This window comes from Boleophthalmus pectinirostris, unplaced genomic scaffold (genome assembly GCF_026225935.1).
Source record: "Boleophthalmus pectinirostris isolate CB_2022bp ecotype Guang Dong unplaced genomic scaffold, ASM2622593v1 HiC_scaffold_20, whole genome shotgun sequence".
Classification (NCBI taxonomy): Eukaryota; Metazoa; Chordata; class Actinopteri; order Gobiiformes; family Gobiidae; genus Boleophthalmus; species Boleophthalmus pectinirostris.
In genome coordinates, this window is record NW_026571153.1 from 16,922,715 (window position 1) to 16,943,606 (window position 20,892).

The window sequence follows — 20,892 nt, forward strand, 5'->3', positions numbered from 1 at the left end:
GACTGTAATAGAACCATTTTTGCTTATAAATCATGCAAAGAATTTATTCCCCGAATTTGGTCCAAGTCCGATAATGTTGACAATTTCATGTCTAAAGGGGGCACTGTTCACACCAAATGCGTCAAAAAAACGCCATGACGCCTCTATTTGGACGCGTTTGCATTTGAGTTTAGAATTCTTTGACGCCGTGAACAAACCAAAAATAACTTTGACCGCGTCCGTGCAAACAAAAGCCCAGTGGTCTTTAAACAATTTAAGAGAGTGTTTTATGACATAAAACATCAGGACAATTAATGTGGCCATGACAGGTCACCGAAAAAACAGGAAATGAAGGCGTTATTCGCCGGCGTGCTACGGGCGAACCGTAAGAAGTATCCCAAAAAAAATTGCCAACTTCTGTGAGTTCATGTCTGTAGATGTGACATGTCAAATCTGAGCTCATTTGGACCAAACCCCGGGGACTTGAATCTTTTTGTAGACCCCCAAGTCAAAACGGCGGCGAATGTTTGATCCAATATGGCCGACTTCCTGTTCGTCATAGGGTCATGCTCCAATTCATCTTTTGGCTTGTCTCATTGTTCTCTATCACTGTCCCGAATTTCGTTTCCCTGCGACAAACTTTGCCTGTCCCCACTCCCATAGGGGTCCAATTCTAGGCGGCGCTGTTGAGTCGGGTCACTCGGGTCATTGTTGCGATGCCCATTTTATCGAATTTTTCGCCGGGCCGATCGATCTGGACCCGGTTTGGGGACTTTTCGTCGATGTTCAGGGGGTCAAAAATGCGATTCAATGTGGGGAAAAAGAAAAAAAAAAAGAAACCGACGAAGAACAATACCCCTCGCCCCTAACTTTGTTAGTGGCGAGGGCCAATAAAGACCACAACAGCAACAACAAAAACCTCGTAAATAAATAATATGTGTTTACGGTAGCCCGGATGGTTCAACATTTGTGTACTGTCGTCGCTATGGTAACACAGCACCGATCGAAGCTGGAGCTGAACGAGCTTTTTACAACAAACGAGGCTTCCCATGTTTAAGATAACATTTTACTCTTATTCTGTATGTTAAAAGTTGAACAAGAATGGCGCCAAAACCAGCAAAAGGCTCAGCTATAAGAGATGCGGGAAACAAGAACTGGGAGGCAGCTCTGACAAGTGAACACTTTGAAGAGGTTTGTTCAGCTTTAGTTCACAGTTAATATTTAGTAACTTTATCAATGAATTAAAATGTATTTCTGGGCGTGTTTAAGACTTTTTTGTATAATTTTATCTTTCTGGTTATTGTAAAAAAACAGGTGCCTTACCTCTAGCTGTGAACTGCTCATAGCATTAGCATGTTGTTGTTATTATGGAACGTAAGCTTTTGTTATTATATCTTAAGTGTTTGTCGCAATGAGCAAAAGTTTTATGGTGTTAAATTAATCTCCTAAGAGAAATTATTTATTGACCATCACTAGATTTGAAAATAATGACATCTTGTGGTAAAATAGTAAACTGCACTTGTTTTGAAAGATGGCTGCTATGAGTTATGGTGTTATCTGTGTAACAATCCAGTCCACTTTATTTATATAGCTCATTTCATAAACAAAACTGTTACCAAAATGCTGCACAAAACAAATAAAACGTATCTAACAGAAGTATAAAATAAAGCTCTACTTAACTTCACTAGTCCTCGTTAAGACAATAAAAATAGTAAAATCATATAAGAGCAAGAATATCAATAAATAAGAAAAGGGTAAAAAACATAAAAATAAAATAAAAGACACAGATGACCACTCAACTCATGCAGTGTTAAAAGCCAGAGTGGGTCTTAAGATGAGACTTAAAACTCTCTATTGTGGGGCTGTTTGGACGAGTACTGTCATATTTGTTTATTTTTATGCATGCATGCTTTGTCGTGTTCATTCCAGGATTCATGGAAGGCCTGTGTGTCTCTGGTGGTGGAGACTTCCCCAAAGGTTGAAGTATTGATCGCAGCACTCTCTGCAGCTGTGCAAAAACCACTGCGGAAACTTTTCTCACTCTTGACCTGGGACGACACCCAAGCTAAGGTTCTCAATATTTGTACTTAAAAGTTCACTATACATATTGTTTGTTGGAGGGTCACCTGTTTGTCTCATAATTATGTTTAGTTTTTCCTTGAATGTTCCGCAATATGGCATTAAAGGTACTTGTCCTGCTTTATTTATTGGTCTTTTTAATGCCAAATAATACTTGCTTCAGACCCTCCATCTAAAAATGACTCAGTGCACCTTTTATATGTTTTGCTGTATTATGATGTTGTTTATAACATGTTGTTACAAAATCACAGATTCATGAATTTGGTAATCCCAAGAATAAGAAACGTGATAATGTACTCAAGTTCTCTGAGGTAAAATTTTCATAGATACATTGTTTTGTTTTTTTAAATTATTAATTTTACTTTGATCTGATTGTGTTGCCAGGTTACAGAACCAGCAAAGATGCTACTAGATGCCGGGGAGGAGATTCCCGTAGATCTTCTGGCAAAACTAGTAAAATTTCAATTGCTGCAAATTAAAATCAATGATCAGCAGAGAAGACAAGCTGAAATGGCAAGTACACAACCAAATATTTACTATTAATGTACATTACAAGAAGATTTTGAATAACATTTTAATATTTTTTTTCTTCAAGGTTAAACCTTCAGAGGAGAAGGCCAGAGAGCCTCCTCGCTCTGCTACTAGAGATAAAGATAAAGGAAACGGTAAAGACAAGAAGGGAAAGCCACCCTCTCCTGTACTGGAGAAAAAGACCAAGCTAAAACGCAGGGATGAAGTGGACCTTCCTAACTATATTGGTAACAAGTCACACATTACTATGCTTAAAACAATACTTCACAATTGTTTTATATTATGTCTTTTTCTGTTTTGTGACTAAAGATGATGAGCCGGATGATGGTCCCCAGCATTACATCCTGATAGTGGGTTTTTATCACCCACATTTGTTTAGAGCACTTGATTCCATAGGCGTACAGATATCCAATGTCATTAAATTATCACAAGAGACAAAAGAGCAACAGACTACTCAGAGCAACAAGGAAACTGAAGACATACCTATAAAGGACACAGGTGGATACAAAGTTTGATGAAAGGAGGGGAAATTCTAATATCAGTATTAGTTTAAAATTGTGTTTTTTTTTCTATAGAAAATGAAGATGAAGTTTGCAGGATGAGGCTTGCTGCTCAGACCAAGAGGTTGGATGACTTCTGGTCTGGTCTGCGCTCTCATTTAGATGGTGGACCTCCTCACTCAAAGCTCCATGATGTGGCTGAACTCAGCTACAGCACCAGTCTCTCCTCTGTCAATATAAAAGAGCCAGAAGCTATGGTAAAGTTCAGAATGTTCAGAATGTTCTTTGTGTGAATATTTTTTTTTTGTTTTATTTGTTATATGTTTTGTTTTTCTCTTCACAGCTAACCTTTGGAAGCAGTATTTTTGAAGGTGTAGCATGTCTCATCTATGACACTCTGGACTGGCGTAGGCAGCATCAGCGCTATCTGGACAACTTGAAAATTATTGATGTGCCCAAACTGACCACACCAGACCCACAGCCCGTTGACGTATGATTTTACAGTTAATACAGATAATATATGTATTTTTCATTCTATACACTAAAAGTCCAAATATTGCTTTTTTAGCCAGTAGTGTCCACCCCTCTCGACCGCTCTAAAAAGAAACTAGCACATGAAGACAGCCTTTTAACACAAGGTATAATTATCTATATGGTATGTAAAATGCATATAACACAATAATATCCAATGTTATTTACAATCAAATTTTTTGTCTAGAAACTAAGGCACTCACTACTGATGTTGACATGTCTCACTACACCAAACTACTGGACACAGTTCCTCCTGAAGCCTGCTCTGTCCCCCTTGTGTTACACTGCATACTCGAACAGGTCTGTCTATAATGTGATAGGATAAGGTTGACTATTTGAAGAGAGAATTTTTATTAAGTTGATTTGTGCTTTTAGGTTGTTTTGACTTCAGACCCACCTGCTCCTGCTCCCTCTGAAGACAAAGAAGAATCTACAGATTATAAAGGCCCATTCTTAGACCAGCAGTTGGTCAGCTGCATGCTCCATGAATTCCTTCCTCTAGTTTACACAGAAAATGAGAAAAGCCACTTGCTGAACAGTTTGATTGCCATGGTGACTACAAATGAGAATAAAAAAGTAAGAACTCAGTACCACGTGCAGAAAGGAATTATAGGATATATGCAAAAATTGGTACCCGTAGCATTGGTGGTTCAGTGGTAGAATTCTCGCCTGCCACGCGGGAGGCCCGGGTTCGATTCCCGGCCAATGCACATTCCCTTTTTCCTCGATGGGGTCTGTCTGCACATGCTCAGATCGCATTTCCCGGAGGTCAAGGTGATGGAGTCAACGCGTTGCCAAAAATGTTTGAACAGCAGCTGTGTGAATAGTTAAGAGCTATTTCAACGCAAGACAATATGAGACACAGAGCTGCAGAGCGGGGGATGTGCCGTGGGAGGGGGATCGCCTTTTACAGATCACGTGAGACCACATGACCTAGAGGGGGAGGGGTGTGCAGAGAGTGCACTGGTTTAAATTAATTAAATTTTAATTCAACAACAAACAATACAACAACTCAAAAGTCAGAACAAAACAAGTAATATATGTATGAATTTCATTTACAAAAATATGCAATTATCATAGAATTATTTATTTTTCTATGCATTTACAAAAATGTCCACCAGATGGTGCTGTAACCACAATATAAATACTGCATTAATACTCACATAATGTATTTTTTCTTAGAGACTTTTGGAGCAGTATGGGACAAATGACGAGAAAGCGACAGATCCTCAGGTTTTCAGACATCATGATGAAAGGGCCCTACGCTTGAGGAACTGCAAAGTATTCTTCTGCTTCTGTTTTGCTTTTTTAAGATACCTACACTGCTTAAGATCTAATTACACATCATGTTTCACCTTAGGCCGTGGAGAAGTTTAATCCTATGGAGGCGGAGGAGAACATGCTGAGGTTGTCTCCAGTGTTTAACCTGATCCAGTCTGTGTCTCAGCAGAAGAATGCCTTCTGCTGGATGGCCATCAAACAGCAACTACAATACTACTGCACTAATGGTTTGTATTACTTATTTCTGTATTTGTTTTCTTGACTTGTCAAATTTCTAAACTTATAATCTTATATGATACTTTAACCCCACACAGATGTTGTCCCATGGCCCGATGTGGAGCGCTTGTTTGACCAGAGTGTGTTTGAGAGCATGCCCCTGACTCAGCTGGACCAGAGGGGAGTGCTGCTGAAACCCAATCAACCGCTGGACTCATTAGGATCAAGACAAGACTCCACAACCGCAATACCCTGGGACGACCCGCTGTCTTTTGCTAAACAACAGCTCTGGCAGCTGCAAAACCTAGGTCTTCAAAATTCCTAACAACTGAATAGAAATAAAAAATGCAGATAAATATATGAATGTTTTGTAATTGTGCAATGACTTTAGTCATTTTTACATCTGTCTCCTTCTAGGTCCAGCATTTGTGACTGAATATCTGACTAACACAGAGGTATTTGATTGTTGATATCTGTAATATACATAATTAATATAGTATTAATTTGTTCTTATTTTTTGCTGTTGTTAAGGTCAATAAAGATGTCCCCATTCATCTGAAGCTATCTGACATTCAAAGTTGCAGACATAGATCATTATTTGACTGGCACTATACTGAACACCACAATGCTGCCATATTTCCTCAGGTAACAAATGCAAATGTTCTTCATATTTTTGTTTGAATAATTGAAAATAATTGATCAGTATCTTTGTGTAGGTTCTTCAAGAAGCCTCAGAGCAATATCTCTGCTTAGACACTTTTCAGGGAAGTAATAAAAATATTCTGTACATTTATTGTCACAATCTGATGAACAAGAATCGCCAATTCAAGGAGTCATGGGATGTAACTCTACACACAAATGTCAAGTTCAGGTTAGAATTTAACTACCACTTTCTTTTATTGTTTAACTAATATATCATATTATCTGATTATTTATTATTTATGGTTTTTTTTTAAAGAAAATATCTAGAAAATGTTGCAGATAGAATTTCTGAATGGACAAGGGAGGAGGAGGCTAAGAGAGAGGCAATGATGAATAAAACTGTTGCAACAACAAAAGGTACTTACCCATAAACGGTATTAGGATAAATATACAAATCCGTGTATCATTCGTTTTTCAATATAAAACTAAAAATAAGAAAACGAAAAAACAACAGTTTTCTTCGTTATTTGTCTCCAAAACCAAAATGAAAAAACGGATAACGATTCGTTTTTTTCAGTTTTCGATTTTGTGTTTAAATGAAGAATGGAAAAAACGGATAACGGCCGTTTCCCGTTTACGTGACTTCCGTGACTGCGATACCGAACTTTTGCACCGGGTACGTACTGAACTAGGACTGATCCAGGTCCGAGACCAGATCGAGACCAGAGCGGGACTGAGACCGGGACCAGACCAGGACCAGAGCGGGACTGAGACCGGGACCAGGGCGGGACCAGGGCGGACTCCGAGCTTTGACTCCGAGTCTCCACGGGGTCCGAGCCTCAGCTTCGAGCTCCTGTCCTGCCGTGGGCTCTGAGCCTCCGGTCTGGTCCCGGTCTTGTCTCGGTCTCGGTCTCGGTCTCAGGCCCGCTCTGGTCCCGGTCTGGTCCTGGTCTGGTCCCGGTCTCAGTCCCGCTCTGGTCCTGGTCTGGTCCCGGTCTCAGTCCCGCTCTGGTCCTGGTCTGGTCCCAGTCTCAGTAGCGCTTTGGTCCCGGTCTAGTCCCGGACCTGGTCCATTTGAACCAAAAGCTCTTAGTTTGATTCATTTTCATTGGTGTGAATGCGTCAGTCGGAGGCTTTGCACCACCTCGGATCCAGCCGCGGTTCTTGAGCACAGAGGACCAGAGCAGCTCTGTCCCGGTCTCAGTCCTGCTCTGGTCCCGGTCTGGTCTCGGACCTGGATCCGTCCTGATTCAGTCCGTATGCGGTGAGACTGGGACCAGACCGGGACCAGAGCGGGCCTGAGACCGAGACCGAGACAAGACCAGGACCAGACCGGGACCAGACCGGAGGCTCAGAGCCCACGGCAGGGCCGGAGCTCGAAGCTGAGGCTCGGACCCCGTGGAGGCTCGGAGTCAAAACTGGGAGTCCGCCCTGGTCCCGCTCTGGTCCCTGTCTGGTCCCGGTGTGGTCTCGGTCTCAGTCCCGCTCTGGTCCCGGTCTGGTCCCGGTCTCAGTCCGTACCCGGTGCAAAAGTTCGGCATTGCAGTCACGGAAGTCACGTAAACGGGAAACGGCCGTTATCCGTTTTTTCCATTCTTCATTTAAACACAAAATCGAAAACTGAAAAAACGAATCGTTATCCGTTTTTTCATTTTGGTTTTGGAGACAAATAACGAAGAAAACTGTTGTTTTTTCGTTTTCTTATTTTTGGTTTTATATTGAAAAACGAATGAACGAATGATACACGGATTTATACAGTCTATGGTACTTGCACTTGTTATTGACAAATAATCAAAACAAGTAATCAAAACAAATCTTATTTTGTTAGTGGAGGACATAGCACCAACTCCAATCGATAATGTGCAGGAGCCACTCATCAGAAAAGAATCTCTCAAAGTCAGTATCGCGCAAAACTACAATATGTCTATGTTTAATTTATGACAGTAATTCACTGCGTGATTGTTAACACAGGCATGGAAGCTGGAACAAGACAGGCTTAAAGAAGAGGAGTTAGCCAAAAAAAACAAGAAAGAGCCAGTACAGAAGGACAAACAGGCAAAAGAGGAGACCGCTGCTAAGGACAAGAAGCAAAAGAAAGCTCCAGAAATTGCGAAGAAGGGCAGAGTGGACACAGCCAGTTCAGCCAAGACACTCACCGACTCCATAAAAGTGGAGGAAAATAGAGAAACCAAGGAAACACAAGAAGAGTTTAATGTGAGATAGTATAATTATATTGCCAATGACACGTGCTGTTTTGTAGGTGACTCCAAAATGACTAATGTGTGAATTACAGGGGTTTATAGGTTATGACATGGATGGAAAGTTGATTCATGTTTCAGGAAATCTTCATCATCTTTACCCCTCAGATGGAGGATGCATCATTGTTGAGACTGCCAGCTATGTTGAAGGTATGAATAGTGGCAATGGTGAAAAATCACTTAAAGCGGCCAATATTTTCTAATCTATGTTATACTGTTGTTTTCTCATCAAAAAGATACATGAAGTTGTGTTTTGTTTCACTCACACATGTTTAACACATAAATTATACATATTTAGGCTGAGTCTGTTCCATCTTGTAATGTCATTGGATGATTTCAGCCCTGGAATTGCCGATCTCTACTAAACAATAGGTAAAAGGTCGCTGTTAATTTGAAAACTACCACTATATGACATCACAAGTTGGAAAAGAGCATTTTTAGCATTGGAGATGTAGACTAATAATAAAGGATTACTCAAACCTGTGTGAATGAAACAAAATACAACTCCAGGTATGTTTTTGAGAAGGTAACAGCATTATAACATGACTTAAAACTCACAAGAATGAATTTTGAATAATAATTTATATTACAGTATTGTATTTTATATTACAGTTATACAATTTTGTGACAATATTTTACATTTACTTGACAACTCTTAAAATGAATGGGCTGCAGCTAACAACTATTTTGCATTTTGCCAAGTGATTTTAAAAATTTTGATTGATTACAAAATTAGTTGCTGATTATTCCTGTTATCCACTATTCATCTGTCTATCCACTGTTAGCCCCAGCTTGTCAATTTAGGTCATAGCCATCTCCTGTTCTTTTTACTGCAGGTTCCAGTCTCATGAAAGTTGCTGTTAAAAAGGACGGCCATAGTTTCTACACACATATAAGCCACATTATTGAAGAGTTGACCCCAGCCCCTCAGCATACTCAACCCAACGAGCCCATTACACCCAAGGAGGAAAACAAAAGTAAATGCCTTGTTTATTCACTTCTGCACCAAACTGATTATGCCTTTGTTTTATAGTGACCTTGTTGTACTGAAATAGCTCATCCGCCTGTCTGCTTTTCTGTGTCACTGTCTGCAGGAACTGTTAAAGTGAAGCAGGGCTCTCTCACCGCCATGTTGAACAGTGGAATCCGCCTTTCTTACAGTTTCTATGGTCCAACGGGACAACACAGAGGTTCACCATATAAATTCCTAGTGCATTTTAAAACCTTGAATGCTGTACTGGAGACAAAATTGCCAAGTTTCATATGTGATTTTTCAGAGGATACTCAAGAATCAGAACATCCTGAGACTTCATCTAATAAAAATGTTAATCATGACCTCAAGGATACGCAACCAGGTTCACAAAACAAGCCCCAGAGTACATCAAGTCCAACTGAAGCACCAGTAGCTCAGGTCTTGCTCATAACACGAAAAGACTATAATGTTAAAATGTGTATTCTGTTGCCCTTTTAGATTACAACAGTTGCCTTAATTAAGTTCTTATCTCCGCTTTTACACCCTTTGTCTTCTTGTCCTCTTTCACTACATGCATACATCTTGTGTTTTTCAGTGCTTCTATACATCACCTTTCTATATTCATTATACTGTTCTTGACTAGATTAATTTACTCTCCCCACTTTGCAATAAAGCAATGACAAAAAACTACTTATAATTTATTATAATCATGTTTTTTGTACATTTAGGAAGTTGAAACTGGGTTAGTCGCCCCCTGTTGCTCATTTAACAGCCTCAGTGTATCTCTCCCCAATTGCCTCCTGCTGCAGTTGCTATGCGAGGATTCACAAGGTCAGTGTCTACTTATGCCCTGTGGAGCTTAAACTAGTCAATTTAAAGTGCCCTTGACACAAAGTCATACCAGGACAGATATTTCTACTCTATTACTTTTCTAAAGCTATAGCCTGTGTGTTCTAGGTGTACCATCTGAAGAAGTGGGTATGCTGGTCAGACAGAGCTTCCCTTTGAGCAAAGAGATTCCTGATTTGTCATTGTCTAAAGAAGTGTCTCGTCTGATCACAAGTCAAGGGGCTGTAGTCCGCAATATGAAAGATGGCTCCACTGAGGTACAAAATCTACAAATACATATAAATTATCAAAGCTAGTGTTTCTTAAATGGTGGTAAATGTCCTAATGTAAAGCAAGGGGAAGTAAAGGTTTGGATAACTTATTGATTTGGTTACATAATATACCAAAATATAGCAGTATTGATCAATAATAAGGAATAGGCTACTAGTTCAGATATAGATGAAGATAATTTGTAAAACCATTCAGAAAAATTCCAAGTTGGTCTACAGTTGTCAAAAGTATGGAAACTCAGATGCTAATCAATACTAAAACTAGTACCAAAACTAGATACATATTTGAAAAAGTATCTATATTAAAAAAGTCACATTCACAGGACAGAAATGAACGTTTCCAGAAATAGATTTAAAATGAGCTTGAGCTGTATCAGAACAAGTGTAAAATCACATAGACTAGTATACGTCCATGGACTGATGTGTAACATTACCGGACGACTGAGGGATTACACAGATATAAGGTCATGTGGCAGTATAAAATACAGTACTATTATTTAATGTAGTTTCAAATGTATTTAAACTTAATCTAATCTTCGTTTATCGTGCAGGTTCTCTTTGCAGATGGGTCTGTGAGTTCCAGTCAGGATTCAGGTCCTGTCTGGGTCCCTGTCTCTGATACTCATAACACAACTCAAGAAACCATGAATGACACAAAAGGTTCCACTTGAGCAAAGGATAATAAGATTGAAAATTAGATTCTTTAGTCATGATTAATTTGCATTCAGTGTTGTACGTCCTTGTCATTCTGATTGTCTACACAGAACGAAGCCTCGCACATAATAAAGAAAATGAAAGAGGATTTTGGTCAACAACAACGCCATCTGGAGCCCGTATTAGCACTGTCGGTACTAGCCACAAATGTTTACCCACTTCACCGCTTCTAATTTTTAAAGCTACAGACCCAAAGACCAAAGAGGTGAAAGAGATGCATTGCAAATTTTAAACGTATTTAACCATAACACTTAACTGAACTATTTTTTCATCATGAATTCTTTCTTCCTGCTTTATTAAGGTTATAAATGTTGTAGTTACTCTAAAGCGTCACCATTTCTTTAGCACATCAAGTCGAAATGATCAGTTAACTTTGACTATCAAACCTCAGGTGATGCTGACAAGGGAGGATGGAGTGGTGTCTGTTCAAAACCCCGATGGATCGATGATAGTGGAGCACGCAGACGGGACCAGGATCACCAGTCTATACGAAGAGTCTCTGCCCATACACAAAGGTGATACAAAACTGACAATATTTATGATCATATAATAATGCATTAACCATACATTTTACTTAGCATCTGTAACATGCAGGTAGTAAAACTATCACATTAAATAAATAACAATTGTATGGACCAATGTTTAGTTTACAATAGTTACAGTTTCAGCTTGATAATGTAATATGAAATGGGCATATTGAAGTTTAGTTGTAGTGGGCAAGATTTTAATAGCCTACAGCCACACTAGGGATGCACTGATCCAGCTTTTTCAATTCCAATACTGATATCAGTACTTTGAATTTAAGTATTTGCTGATATCAATTAATTCCAGGGCAGAAACTGCATGTATTTTCTTAAAACACAAATAAACTGGTTCAAAATTGTTATGTGTAGCTCTTCAAGTAACTAAAGAAAGGGTATAATTTGAACCTATATCTTGGAATTGATATCCAATCCAGCAATATTTAGTTAACTATATAACATCTAAATAGTCCAACAAGGTTCATTTGGTCGTTTATTAGATAACTTTTTCGCACCAAGAGTTTGTTTTCGTACCTGACAATTTAAACTGCTCACTGGTTGTCTTCCTCAGAGTGGTCACGTGATGTTGCTGTGACATGTCTGGTCAGCTGATTTAAACATGTTTTGACCAGACACGTCACAGCAACATCTTATGACCACTCGGAGAAAGACCCTTACTGAGCAGTTGAAAAAAACTCTAATAAAATAAAAATATATAATAGCTTCTTCTATTCTAACTCTTGGTCACCTTTGTAGGAGAAAGGCCTAAAAGTACAACTCTCAAGTCCTCTTCTGCTGAGTCTGAAGTGAGCCTGAACAATCACAGTAGTGAGAACACAGACTCTGCTTATTTAGAGCTGGGGAATAAGGGAAGAGCTCACACCACCATCTATGAAAACAGCCACGAGAGTTTGTCTGACAGTCGCAAAAGCAGCTCAAGTGAAAATGAGTGCGTGCCCATGAAGGAGAAAGTGGTTTTAGTGGAGAAGGAGGGCTGTGCCACTGTGGCCATGTACCCGGACCGCCACATGGCTCACATCTTCCTGGCAGATGGTACTGTCATCACAGGGAACAATGAAGGGGCATATCAGGTGCGTGGCTTTGGAAGTATTAAATGTATAAAAAGATACTATGATCATATATGAGAACCAATACGCACAAAACTGATGCACTGTATTCTGGCATCTTTTTCTCACAAGTGGCTGTACAGTGATATGTTGATGTTAAGCCAAATTGTTATCTGACCCTGTAAAGAACTGCCAATTTAAGGGATGGTTATGTTCTGATTCAGAGCTTGCAAATTAATGAAGCTCTATTCTTAAAACTGACACTTTTCCCCTATTTCCTCCCAGAAAGCATGAACTCTCAGTAGAAACAGATTAATAATTATCTCTGAAGTCAGTGTTATGCTGCAAAATATTAGGCTCTAATAAACATGAGGTTTTTTTTTCTTTCAATTACAATCTCTTGATAGATTGACCAAGAAGTGATCCAGTCTAAATATTCAAATAATACCCACAGTTTTAATGATGATAATTCCCAGGCCCTAAATTAAATATATTACATAATCCTTTATTCTCCGTGGTCATAAAATTATGCTTTATCAACATTTCTACCAGTAATTATGTGTTAAGTAACATTTCTATCCAATTCTGTCATAATAGGTTTTCCCAAATGTTGTTTCAAATGTGGGCTTACTCCAGATCCACAGCGATGGAAAATGCATGTACACCTCTGACCCGCTTGACACGCACCGACCAGGAGGAGGCGCCACCGTAAACCAGTGTGGGACATACACCATGAGTCACCGCGATGCCGTGGCTTGTGACGTCACGGATCAGGAGGGGAACCATTTTCAGGTCTGAGCTCGGAGTGTGGCTCGGAGTGAGAGATCAGATTCAGCATTAGCTCAGACGAGTAATAAGACCGTAAAGACACCATAAACCAACTGTCATTAGGAGGAGACAGAATAATGTATACATAATCGTGGACTTCACAGGGGGTCGGACTGTATTTCAGTGGTTTATTGCTATAATGGCTCCGTCAAGATTATATGCTCTCGGGGCAAAAAAAGAAATTATGTTAAGACTGGGCACTATACTGGTGTACTGGTACAAACTGAACTGTGATCTCATCCCTGAGATGATCTGCCTTTTAGGTCATATTGTGATTCTTTTTTTTTTTCAAATTCAGATTTTTTTCCACTTACTTCGCCTATTGGTTAGCCTCTGGAATAAGGCTTTGAGTGAGTGACAGCTGGATTTAACCAATGATAGAAAAGCATGAACATTCAGAAGAAGCACTTTATTTCCCTCTTAAAGGCAACAGAAATAAACAGTTTACATGAACTGTGATTAAATCAAATTAGTGATTTGATGCCAAGAAAATTGTGATATTACATATGTTTTTTCATATTGCTAACTAGTAATATATCTATAATTATAAGAAAGAGAATCAGTCAATTAAAAGTTTTGAGATTAGAGGTTACTAGTAGAGCCTACATTTCTCTGGGGACATGCAGCTCAAGCCACAGGAGGGGGTACAACTTTAAATTTTCAGGAAACAACTGTGAAATTGAATCGTACTTGAAAGTACAATGTTCTTTGTAGTACATTTTACATCCTCTAAGTGTGAGACAAGACTTCAGGGGCACTCAAGAGAAATGGGATTGGAACCACTGTCTTACATGATACCAAGTTTGGGGGGAAAAAAAGACAAAAGGATAAAAAAAACAATATTGGAGTCCTGAGACAGTATTTCAGTTTGTCAGATGAATCTAGAATCAGTATTACTTCAAGACATTGGCTTTATACTCTGCCTGTATTCTCACTTATTTAGATGCTCCCAATTCATTGAAAAACACGATAGTTCAAGTGGCTTGCAGACTTGCATACTGATGACCCATCTTTGTTAGAGCTGTAATAAAAGTGGGCTTCTATTTAAAGATTCAGACAGGCAGCTCTGGGACAGGGGTGGGTTCGTGTCAGCTTGTTTGTGCCTCCAACAAAAGCAGCAAATTCGAAACAAACACTGTCTCAGATCACAGCTTCTAACCTCACTCTGGTTTTCTCACTTCAGGTGATGGAAGACGGGACCATATCTGTTTTAAACCTCAGTCCAGCTTCTGGCACATTTGGGAAAGATGATGAAGAAGACTTAGAGATGGCTAGATCAGAAAAACGCTATGAACACAGCCCAAGGTGATGCTTAAAGACTGTTAAAACAATTTTGCAATCTCTAGTGAGTTAGTCCTTTTTAGATTTCAGGGCTCAGGTTTATACATATACTATATATTACTTACAATTTGGGTTTATTAGTGAAGTTAAATAAACATTGACACACTTTATTGATCTACAAGTACACAGTACACAGTAGCTCACATATTGCAAAATAATAACAAAGAGCAAGAGATTAATGGTAATAAATTTCAAAATAATTAAAGTAGCAAAGATAGCAAAATAGGTACGCCAGATTATAGACACACTACCTAATTACACATACACTCTTCTTAACCTCTATACTGTAAAAAGTCGTGCAGTGATTGGTTTTAAATGAGATGTAGTGAAACCATATTATAATAATGTATTTTAGGAGCTTTATAATGAACATAATTAATGTTCCAGGCTTTTTATTGCACATGAGAATGGTTCAGGGACTGAACTGCTCCTCTCTCAGAAAGTGGAGGATCTACTTTTTCAGGCGTACTCTGATCCCACTGTGGCCGTCATGAAGGAACCACTGCCCGACAGACAAGGTGCAGGCACAGCTTCATTTACAAACACCTTTCATTGTCATTTCATTTGATTTATTTCATTATTGTGAATGTTTTTTTATTTTGTGTACATGTGTATTACCTTATTTTTTTATTTATGTAATTTATTTATTTACTTTCATTAATTCATTTATTTATTCATTCAGGAACCCAACACAGTACTTGTATTGTATGCTTGTATAATGAATGAATGAATGAAGTGAATTTCATTTAATTTATAATAAGTAAATAAGTTTAATCGGGTAGTAACAAGCTGCTGTCTGTGCAGATGAGTTTGGCATTACCATACTGACGCCTGGTCATGAGAGCGTGTGGTCACAGTGGTTATTAGCCAAACAAAAGTCAGACATTACTCCTCCCAACCTCAGAAACCGCAGCTGGAACGACTTCCCCAGAGCAGAGGTACATATTAACCAAAGAGTCTTTACTCTTTCAATTTGTATTTATTCATCTATTTATTGTCCAACCTAGAAACCAACTGCCGGTCCTCCCTTTGGCACAGACATGGGTAGATGTCTGTCCCTCACTCCCAGGTGTGATGGTGGTTCAGTGACGCAGAATGTTCCAGTGAGGAGTTGTCCCAAAGTTTTGGAGATGAGGGAACTGCAGCAGCACCGACCATTCACATCTCCTCTGAGGAACAATCTGGACACACAACTCAAGGTTACAACACATATTCTAGAAATAATACTATTTAACAGGGTCAAAGAATAAACATGGTTATTTTATCTTGACATATTAGACACCAAGTAATACTATGTATGTCTTAAGGGTAATTGTGGGATATTTTAGCTTGTTGCATTTTAAAGGTGCTGTACCCAATTTTTACTGTCTTAAAAACTTGAAAAAAAACTAACTAGTTTACAGTGGTTCAGAGTTATTCCTTCCTTTTTTCCTAATTATTAACTATGAAGAGATTCTAAGTGGTTTTCACAATTTTCAGAGGCTGGACCATAGTTTTACTGTTACTATATAATGTTATACTCTACTATACTATACTATATAATGACAGCTAGCATACTGTGTGTTAATCCTATTTCGCAGAAGATAAAAACGCTTTATAATTAGATGAAGACAGCACACAGTGCTGCTCTTACCATATACTAGGGCAAGACTACATTAATCAGGCACAGCCTCTTTAAAACCAGTAGAATTATATTGTGATGCAGGATTTGTTTCATGATCCTAATAAAAAGATGGCAAAAAAAGTATGAAAGAAACTGATGATGTATGGGCGGTGTGACTGTGACTATAGGAATACATTGAAAGTTTAATGGAAAAGGAGCAGCGATCAGAACAGATGAAGATTAAAGACCCTCGCTCAGAGAAGGAGCACGGCCATGCCAGTGATCTGCTTCATCTTGTTCTGGTGAGCACCAACCAAAAACATTTCTGCATCCTCAGATAATATGCTAAAATGTACTTAAATGCAATGAAATGTTTAGTCTTTTGCAGAAGAGGAAGATTTATCACAGAGCAATGAAAAAAATCTCAGGTGAGCAATGACTTGATTTTATAGGTTTCAGTTGGCCAAAATCTGTTTTATAATATAGTAATCGCTGTGTTTTTTTTTAGATATTAGTAGTCTTTACATGCAAGGGATTAGTGGAACAGTTGAATCTGATCCTTCTGAGGAAACAAGCACACTGGCAAGTGAAAGGTAATGATCACAAAGCAAACTTAGATTTTAGTTTTAGGGAATAATTATGATATTTTTGTTATTGTTGATTCTAGTTTTGCCATTGGAAGTGATTCACAATGGTCCGGGAGGCTTGCAATGTATAGGTAAAACTTTGAATGCTATTTTTGTTTGTTTTGTATGCTATTCAAGTTTACTGGTAGATAGTGTTCAGTACAATATGTATTTTTCAGACAGGAGCTATTAGAGGAGAAAGCATGCAAAGACGCTTTGAGAAAGAAAACTATTGTTCCTTATTTCCATTTAGAGAACCTTTCACTTTATGAGGTAACATTTATTTTAAAAGATGACACAATGAAAACAACAAAAACACAACAACAACAAAGGCTTTTATAGTAACAGGTTTTGAAAATTGTTTGTCGTTTTATGTTATCTAGAGTCTACTCCATCAAGAATTATCGAACACAAGGATTCAAGTTTCTTCAGTGCCCCCAAAACCTGACATAGAGAGAAAAGAAAAGACCAAGAAAAGACCCTGTGAGTTAACAGTATATTACACAAGTTTATATACATCTGTGCATATCTCCAGTCCAAATCAGTTTAATATTTTTTGCATGTTTTTGTTTTGTTTGTAGCTCCAAAACCCATTAAGTCAAGAGCCTCTTTGTCACCAAGGTACAGACTAGGTTTCTGTGAATACACAATACACAACCCCACATTTTGTTAAACTGTTGCATAAAATCTTTCTTTTTTTGTGTTTTGTTTTTAGCCCTACAGCGTTGAAGATTTCAGCCAAAACCCCTATTGACTCTCCTCATCAGGCTACAGGTTAGTTCTGGACTGAAGAATTGCTCTCATTGTAAGGAGATAATTAACCTCGGTCCACTCCTTATAATCCATCTGAAAACACTGAAGGACACGCTCTAAATCCTATTTTTAGGACAAACAATCCAGTGCATATACCAGCCAATTACATGCATGTATGTGGGTGAATTTGCTACACTTACTTCAATGCCTTACTGTGTATTGCTGGGTTTCAAGCTTTGGCAATGATCCTCTACCAACAATTAGGCAGATCAATGAAAGCATGATGTATTTTGGACATAGAAACCTTCAAATCAGGCAGGAATAATTTGACTGAAACTAATGAATAGCAGTCTATCAGCTTCCAGAGCTGCTCTTGGCATACCAGTCAAAAGTTTGGGCACACCATCTCTATTCAGTGTTTTTTGTTTGTTTGTTTATTTTCACCACTGTCTACATTTTAGATACAAAAGATATCAAATATATTAAGTAAGATACTGTATTTTCACTATAGGGCGCTCTGGATTATAAGGCGCACTGTTATAGAATGGTCTAGTTTAAATTTTTTTTCACAAATAAGAACACCGGACTTTAAACTAAACACAACAGTTGGATGGGTCAGTGGGACTTTGTTTGGCGTGTCCACAGTGACTCTGGTCTTTGTTCAGTTGTGGTGTGTAGGGAGGGTGCTGTCTGGGACCGCTGGATTGTTGGCGTGTTCACAGTGACTCAGTTGTTCAGTTGTGTCTAGAAGTGGCACATTGCACTTGCTTTTTCGGTTCGTTCCTTTGTTCCGTTCTTCGTCCAGGTGGAATGATGAGTGTGTCTGTGGGTGTTTTTCGCTGTGTGGTCGTTTTCTGCTTCGCGTTTGTTTGCGTGTGCAGCGGGTGGTGCGGCTTTGTAGTGTAGGGGCGCGCTGGATTGCGGGGTGCCCAGTCGTTTTTTGATGGGTTTGAAGGTTTAAGAGCGCACCCTATAGCCCGGAAAATACTGTATATGAAATTATATAGTAAAATGTTGCCCATAAAATTTTTTGTAGAGTTTTTTGCTTGTTTTTTACTACATAGTTCCATATATCTTGCATCATATATTTGACTGGTAGTGTAGGTTAGGTTCACGTTTTGTAATTTGATTATTTCAAAGTCTCATGTAGATGTAAAATGTAGGACTGGTAACTGCTGTTGTATTTACCAGGCCAAAGCATTTGCATCTCAAGTTGCTCAAAGCTATCATGCCATGAACACCACCTGCTATGTTCTCTTTAGCTGAGAGCAATCTGAAGACATCTGTGCAATACAAATCTGTCACTGTAGATGTGACCGGCCAACCCAGAAAATCTAAAGTCAGATTGCCAACTTGTATCAAGACTACTAAACCCAGGAGTGTACCCAATCACCAGGTAGAGCACTCATTCAGACCTTTATATCGTTAATATGTATTGAAACTCTTGTGCTCATAACAAATGTTTGCTTCTAGTTTCTGTCTGTGGAGGAGCCAGTGAGGAGAAAGTGCCGCACTGTTTCTCTGATAAATCCAGAGTGTGTAGTGAGGGGCTTCCACCTCCACCCACCCCGTGTGGACTTTGGCTCAGTGCTGGAGGGAACTACCTCCTCTGTCACGGTGCTCATGAAGAATGTGGGTGTGGACACATGCAGGTGAGTTTATTCAATTAGATCTAAAGCTACACTGTGTCACTTTTCTGGTGGGTCTGCTTGTCTCCATGGAGATGGTACTGCTTTGCCTGGATTGTTCCACAGTATGGCAATAAATGTATCTATCTGTGACTTTATCTTTTTATCTTGAAAAAATACATTCTTAAAGTGAACAGATGTGCCTCTTTACAGATCTGACCTATAACTTGGCCTGGTGGCATCATCTGCTTGTCATCAATGGAGATAGATACAGTACATTTAATGCCAAACTGTGGAAATCTGCAGTTCAGTGGAGAGCTAACCAACATTTTTTTTCCTTTTTCTTTTCTAAGATTCAGTATCAAACAGCCTCCTCCGTCTACAGGTCTTCGTGTTGTCTACAATCCTGGGCCTGTAAGCCTTCAGTAATTATGTTTTATTGTCCGTACATATTTCTGCTTTTAATCCTTATTTTTGTCTGTAGGTGGCCGCCGGTTTGCATGTTGAGATACAAGTTCAGCTGCTTGCCATGTATTCAGTCCAACCTGGAGAAACTGAGACGAGGAAATCACTCTCTCAAGACATCACCATCCACACTGAGACAGATATAATCTACCTACCTGTCATTGCTAATATCCTTTCTATAACCTAAGGGTTGTCTAACCGTGACAACTAAATACTATGTATTCCAGTATTAAGCCATATATTTTCAGTAATTAAATGAAAATCCTAATTACAATACCTGAAACTGATTGATGCTACTAATGCTTAGGACTTACTAATGTCCGTATGTTCCTTAATGATATTCACCCATTCTGTCGGAGAGGCTTTGTGAGATCTCAAGGCAGGAGCAATCCAGAGGGCACAACAGAAGAACCTCCAGGACATCCAGACTCTCAAACAGTGCCACACTACAGCCCACTAGGTAACTTTTGAAGGACACTTTTTTTATTCTAATTGTCATTATGTTACTGTGAGCATGTTTGTACATGAATGTTTTTGTTCTTTTTAGATTTTAATTCCAGACTCAGTCTTTGAGGAGATGTCATTGTACTACAACAATACAATAAAGTATGAAAATGTTGAAAACATGCAAACCACACTCGTTGGATCCGTACTGTCTCACTCTTGATATCACATCACATCATGTACGAGTATGAATAGGAAGAGCACGACTCTCCCCCTGTGCGCGTGCTCGCGGGATGTTGGTGTGTGACGTCAGTAGGACTAGATGCGGGCATCAGTTGAATGATAAATATATAATAAATAGAACAGACAGACAAACACAGGCAGACTCTCGTGTTTCTCCTCCTGCTGTAACAGTGAGAGTTCAGTGAGGATCTCGCAGGTAAACGCAGAGCCTTTACGTCAGTGCTGGGTTTCCTTCGCGCAGTTGGGCACGCGAGCGCACGTGCACCTGCACACGCGCAGCATCCGGAGCGGTGGCAATGGACGCGGAGTGAAGCGGAGGAGAGGCGCTTCGACAGCGGAGGCGCTTTTGGCTTAGACCGAGTCAAGGGCGCGATGGAGAGGCGAGCTAAACACTGAGCGCACCGAGAGCCCGCGGAGAAATAACACAAGCGCTGAACCAAGAGAAAACGAGGCTTGTTTGCCGCAGGCCCCGCCATGGTGAAACCGGATAGCAACTTGCGGCGGATGGGGTGACCGAGCTCGCTGCTCCGCCGGGGAGGTCCCTGCCTTCG

General features: G+C 39.4%; 1 protein-coding gene and 1 non-coding gene across 2 annotated transcripts; both read left to right on the forward strand.

The window, feature by feature from the left end:
• The first annotated feature begins 1,080 nt into the window (after positions 1-1,080).
• Positions 1,081-19,841, forward strand: spag17 (sperm associated antigen 17). The gene is made up of 47 exons (XM_055156829.1): positions 1,081-1,170; positions 1,909-2,049; positions 2,310-2,369; positions 2,443-2,571; positions 2,654-2,816; positions 2,899-3,087; positions 3,165-3,346; positions 3,433-3,579; positions 3,658-3,727; positions 3,808-3,920; positions 3,996-4,196; positions 4,803-4,901; positions 4,981-5,128; positions 5,216-5,425; positions 5,535-5,572; positions 5,649-5,762; positions 5,834-5,988; positions 6,076-6,176; positions 7,588-7,655; positions 7,731-7,973; positions 8,053-8,167; positions 8,854-8,994; positions 9,112-9,207; positions 9,295-9,428; positions 9,719-9,827; positions 9,948-10,096; positions 10,660-10,768; positions 10,873-11,027; positions 11,214-11,337; positions 12,100-12,434; positions 13,008-13,202; positions 14,422-14,543; positions 14,967-15,097; positions 15,384-15,517; positions 15,587-15,778; positions 16,371-16,484; positions 16,561-16,591; positions 16,691-16,775; positions 16,850-16,900; positions 16,988-17,081; positions 17,192-17,291; positions 17,390-17,429; positions 17,524-17,582; positions 18,824-18,957; positions 19,035-19,213; positions 19,543-19,603; positions 19,674-19,841. The coding sequence occupies exons 1-47, from the start codon at positions 1,081-1,083 to the stop codon at positions 19,839-19,841; spliced, it is 6,018 nt and encodes a 2,005-aa protein (XP_055012804.1).
• trnag-gcc (transfer RNA glycine (anticodon GCC)) lies at positions 4,260-4,330 on the forward strand. Its single transcript has one exon. It is a non-coding gene; the product is annotated as a tRNA-Gly (tRNA).
• Positions 19,842-20,892: the final 1,051 nt, after the last annotated feature.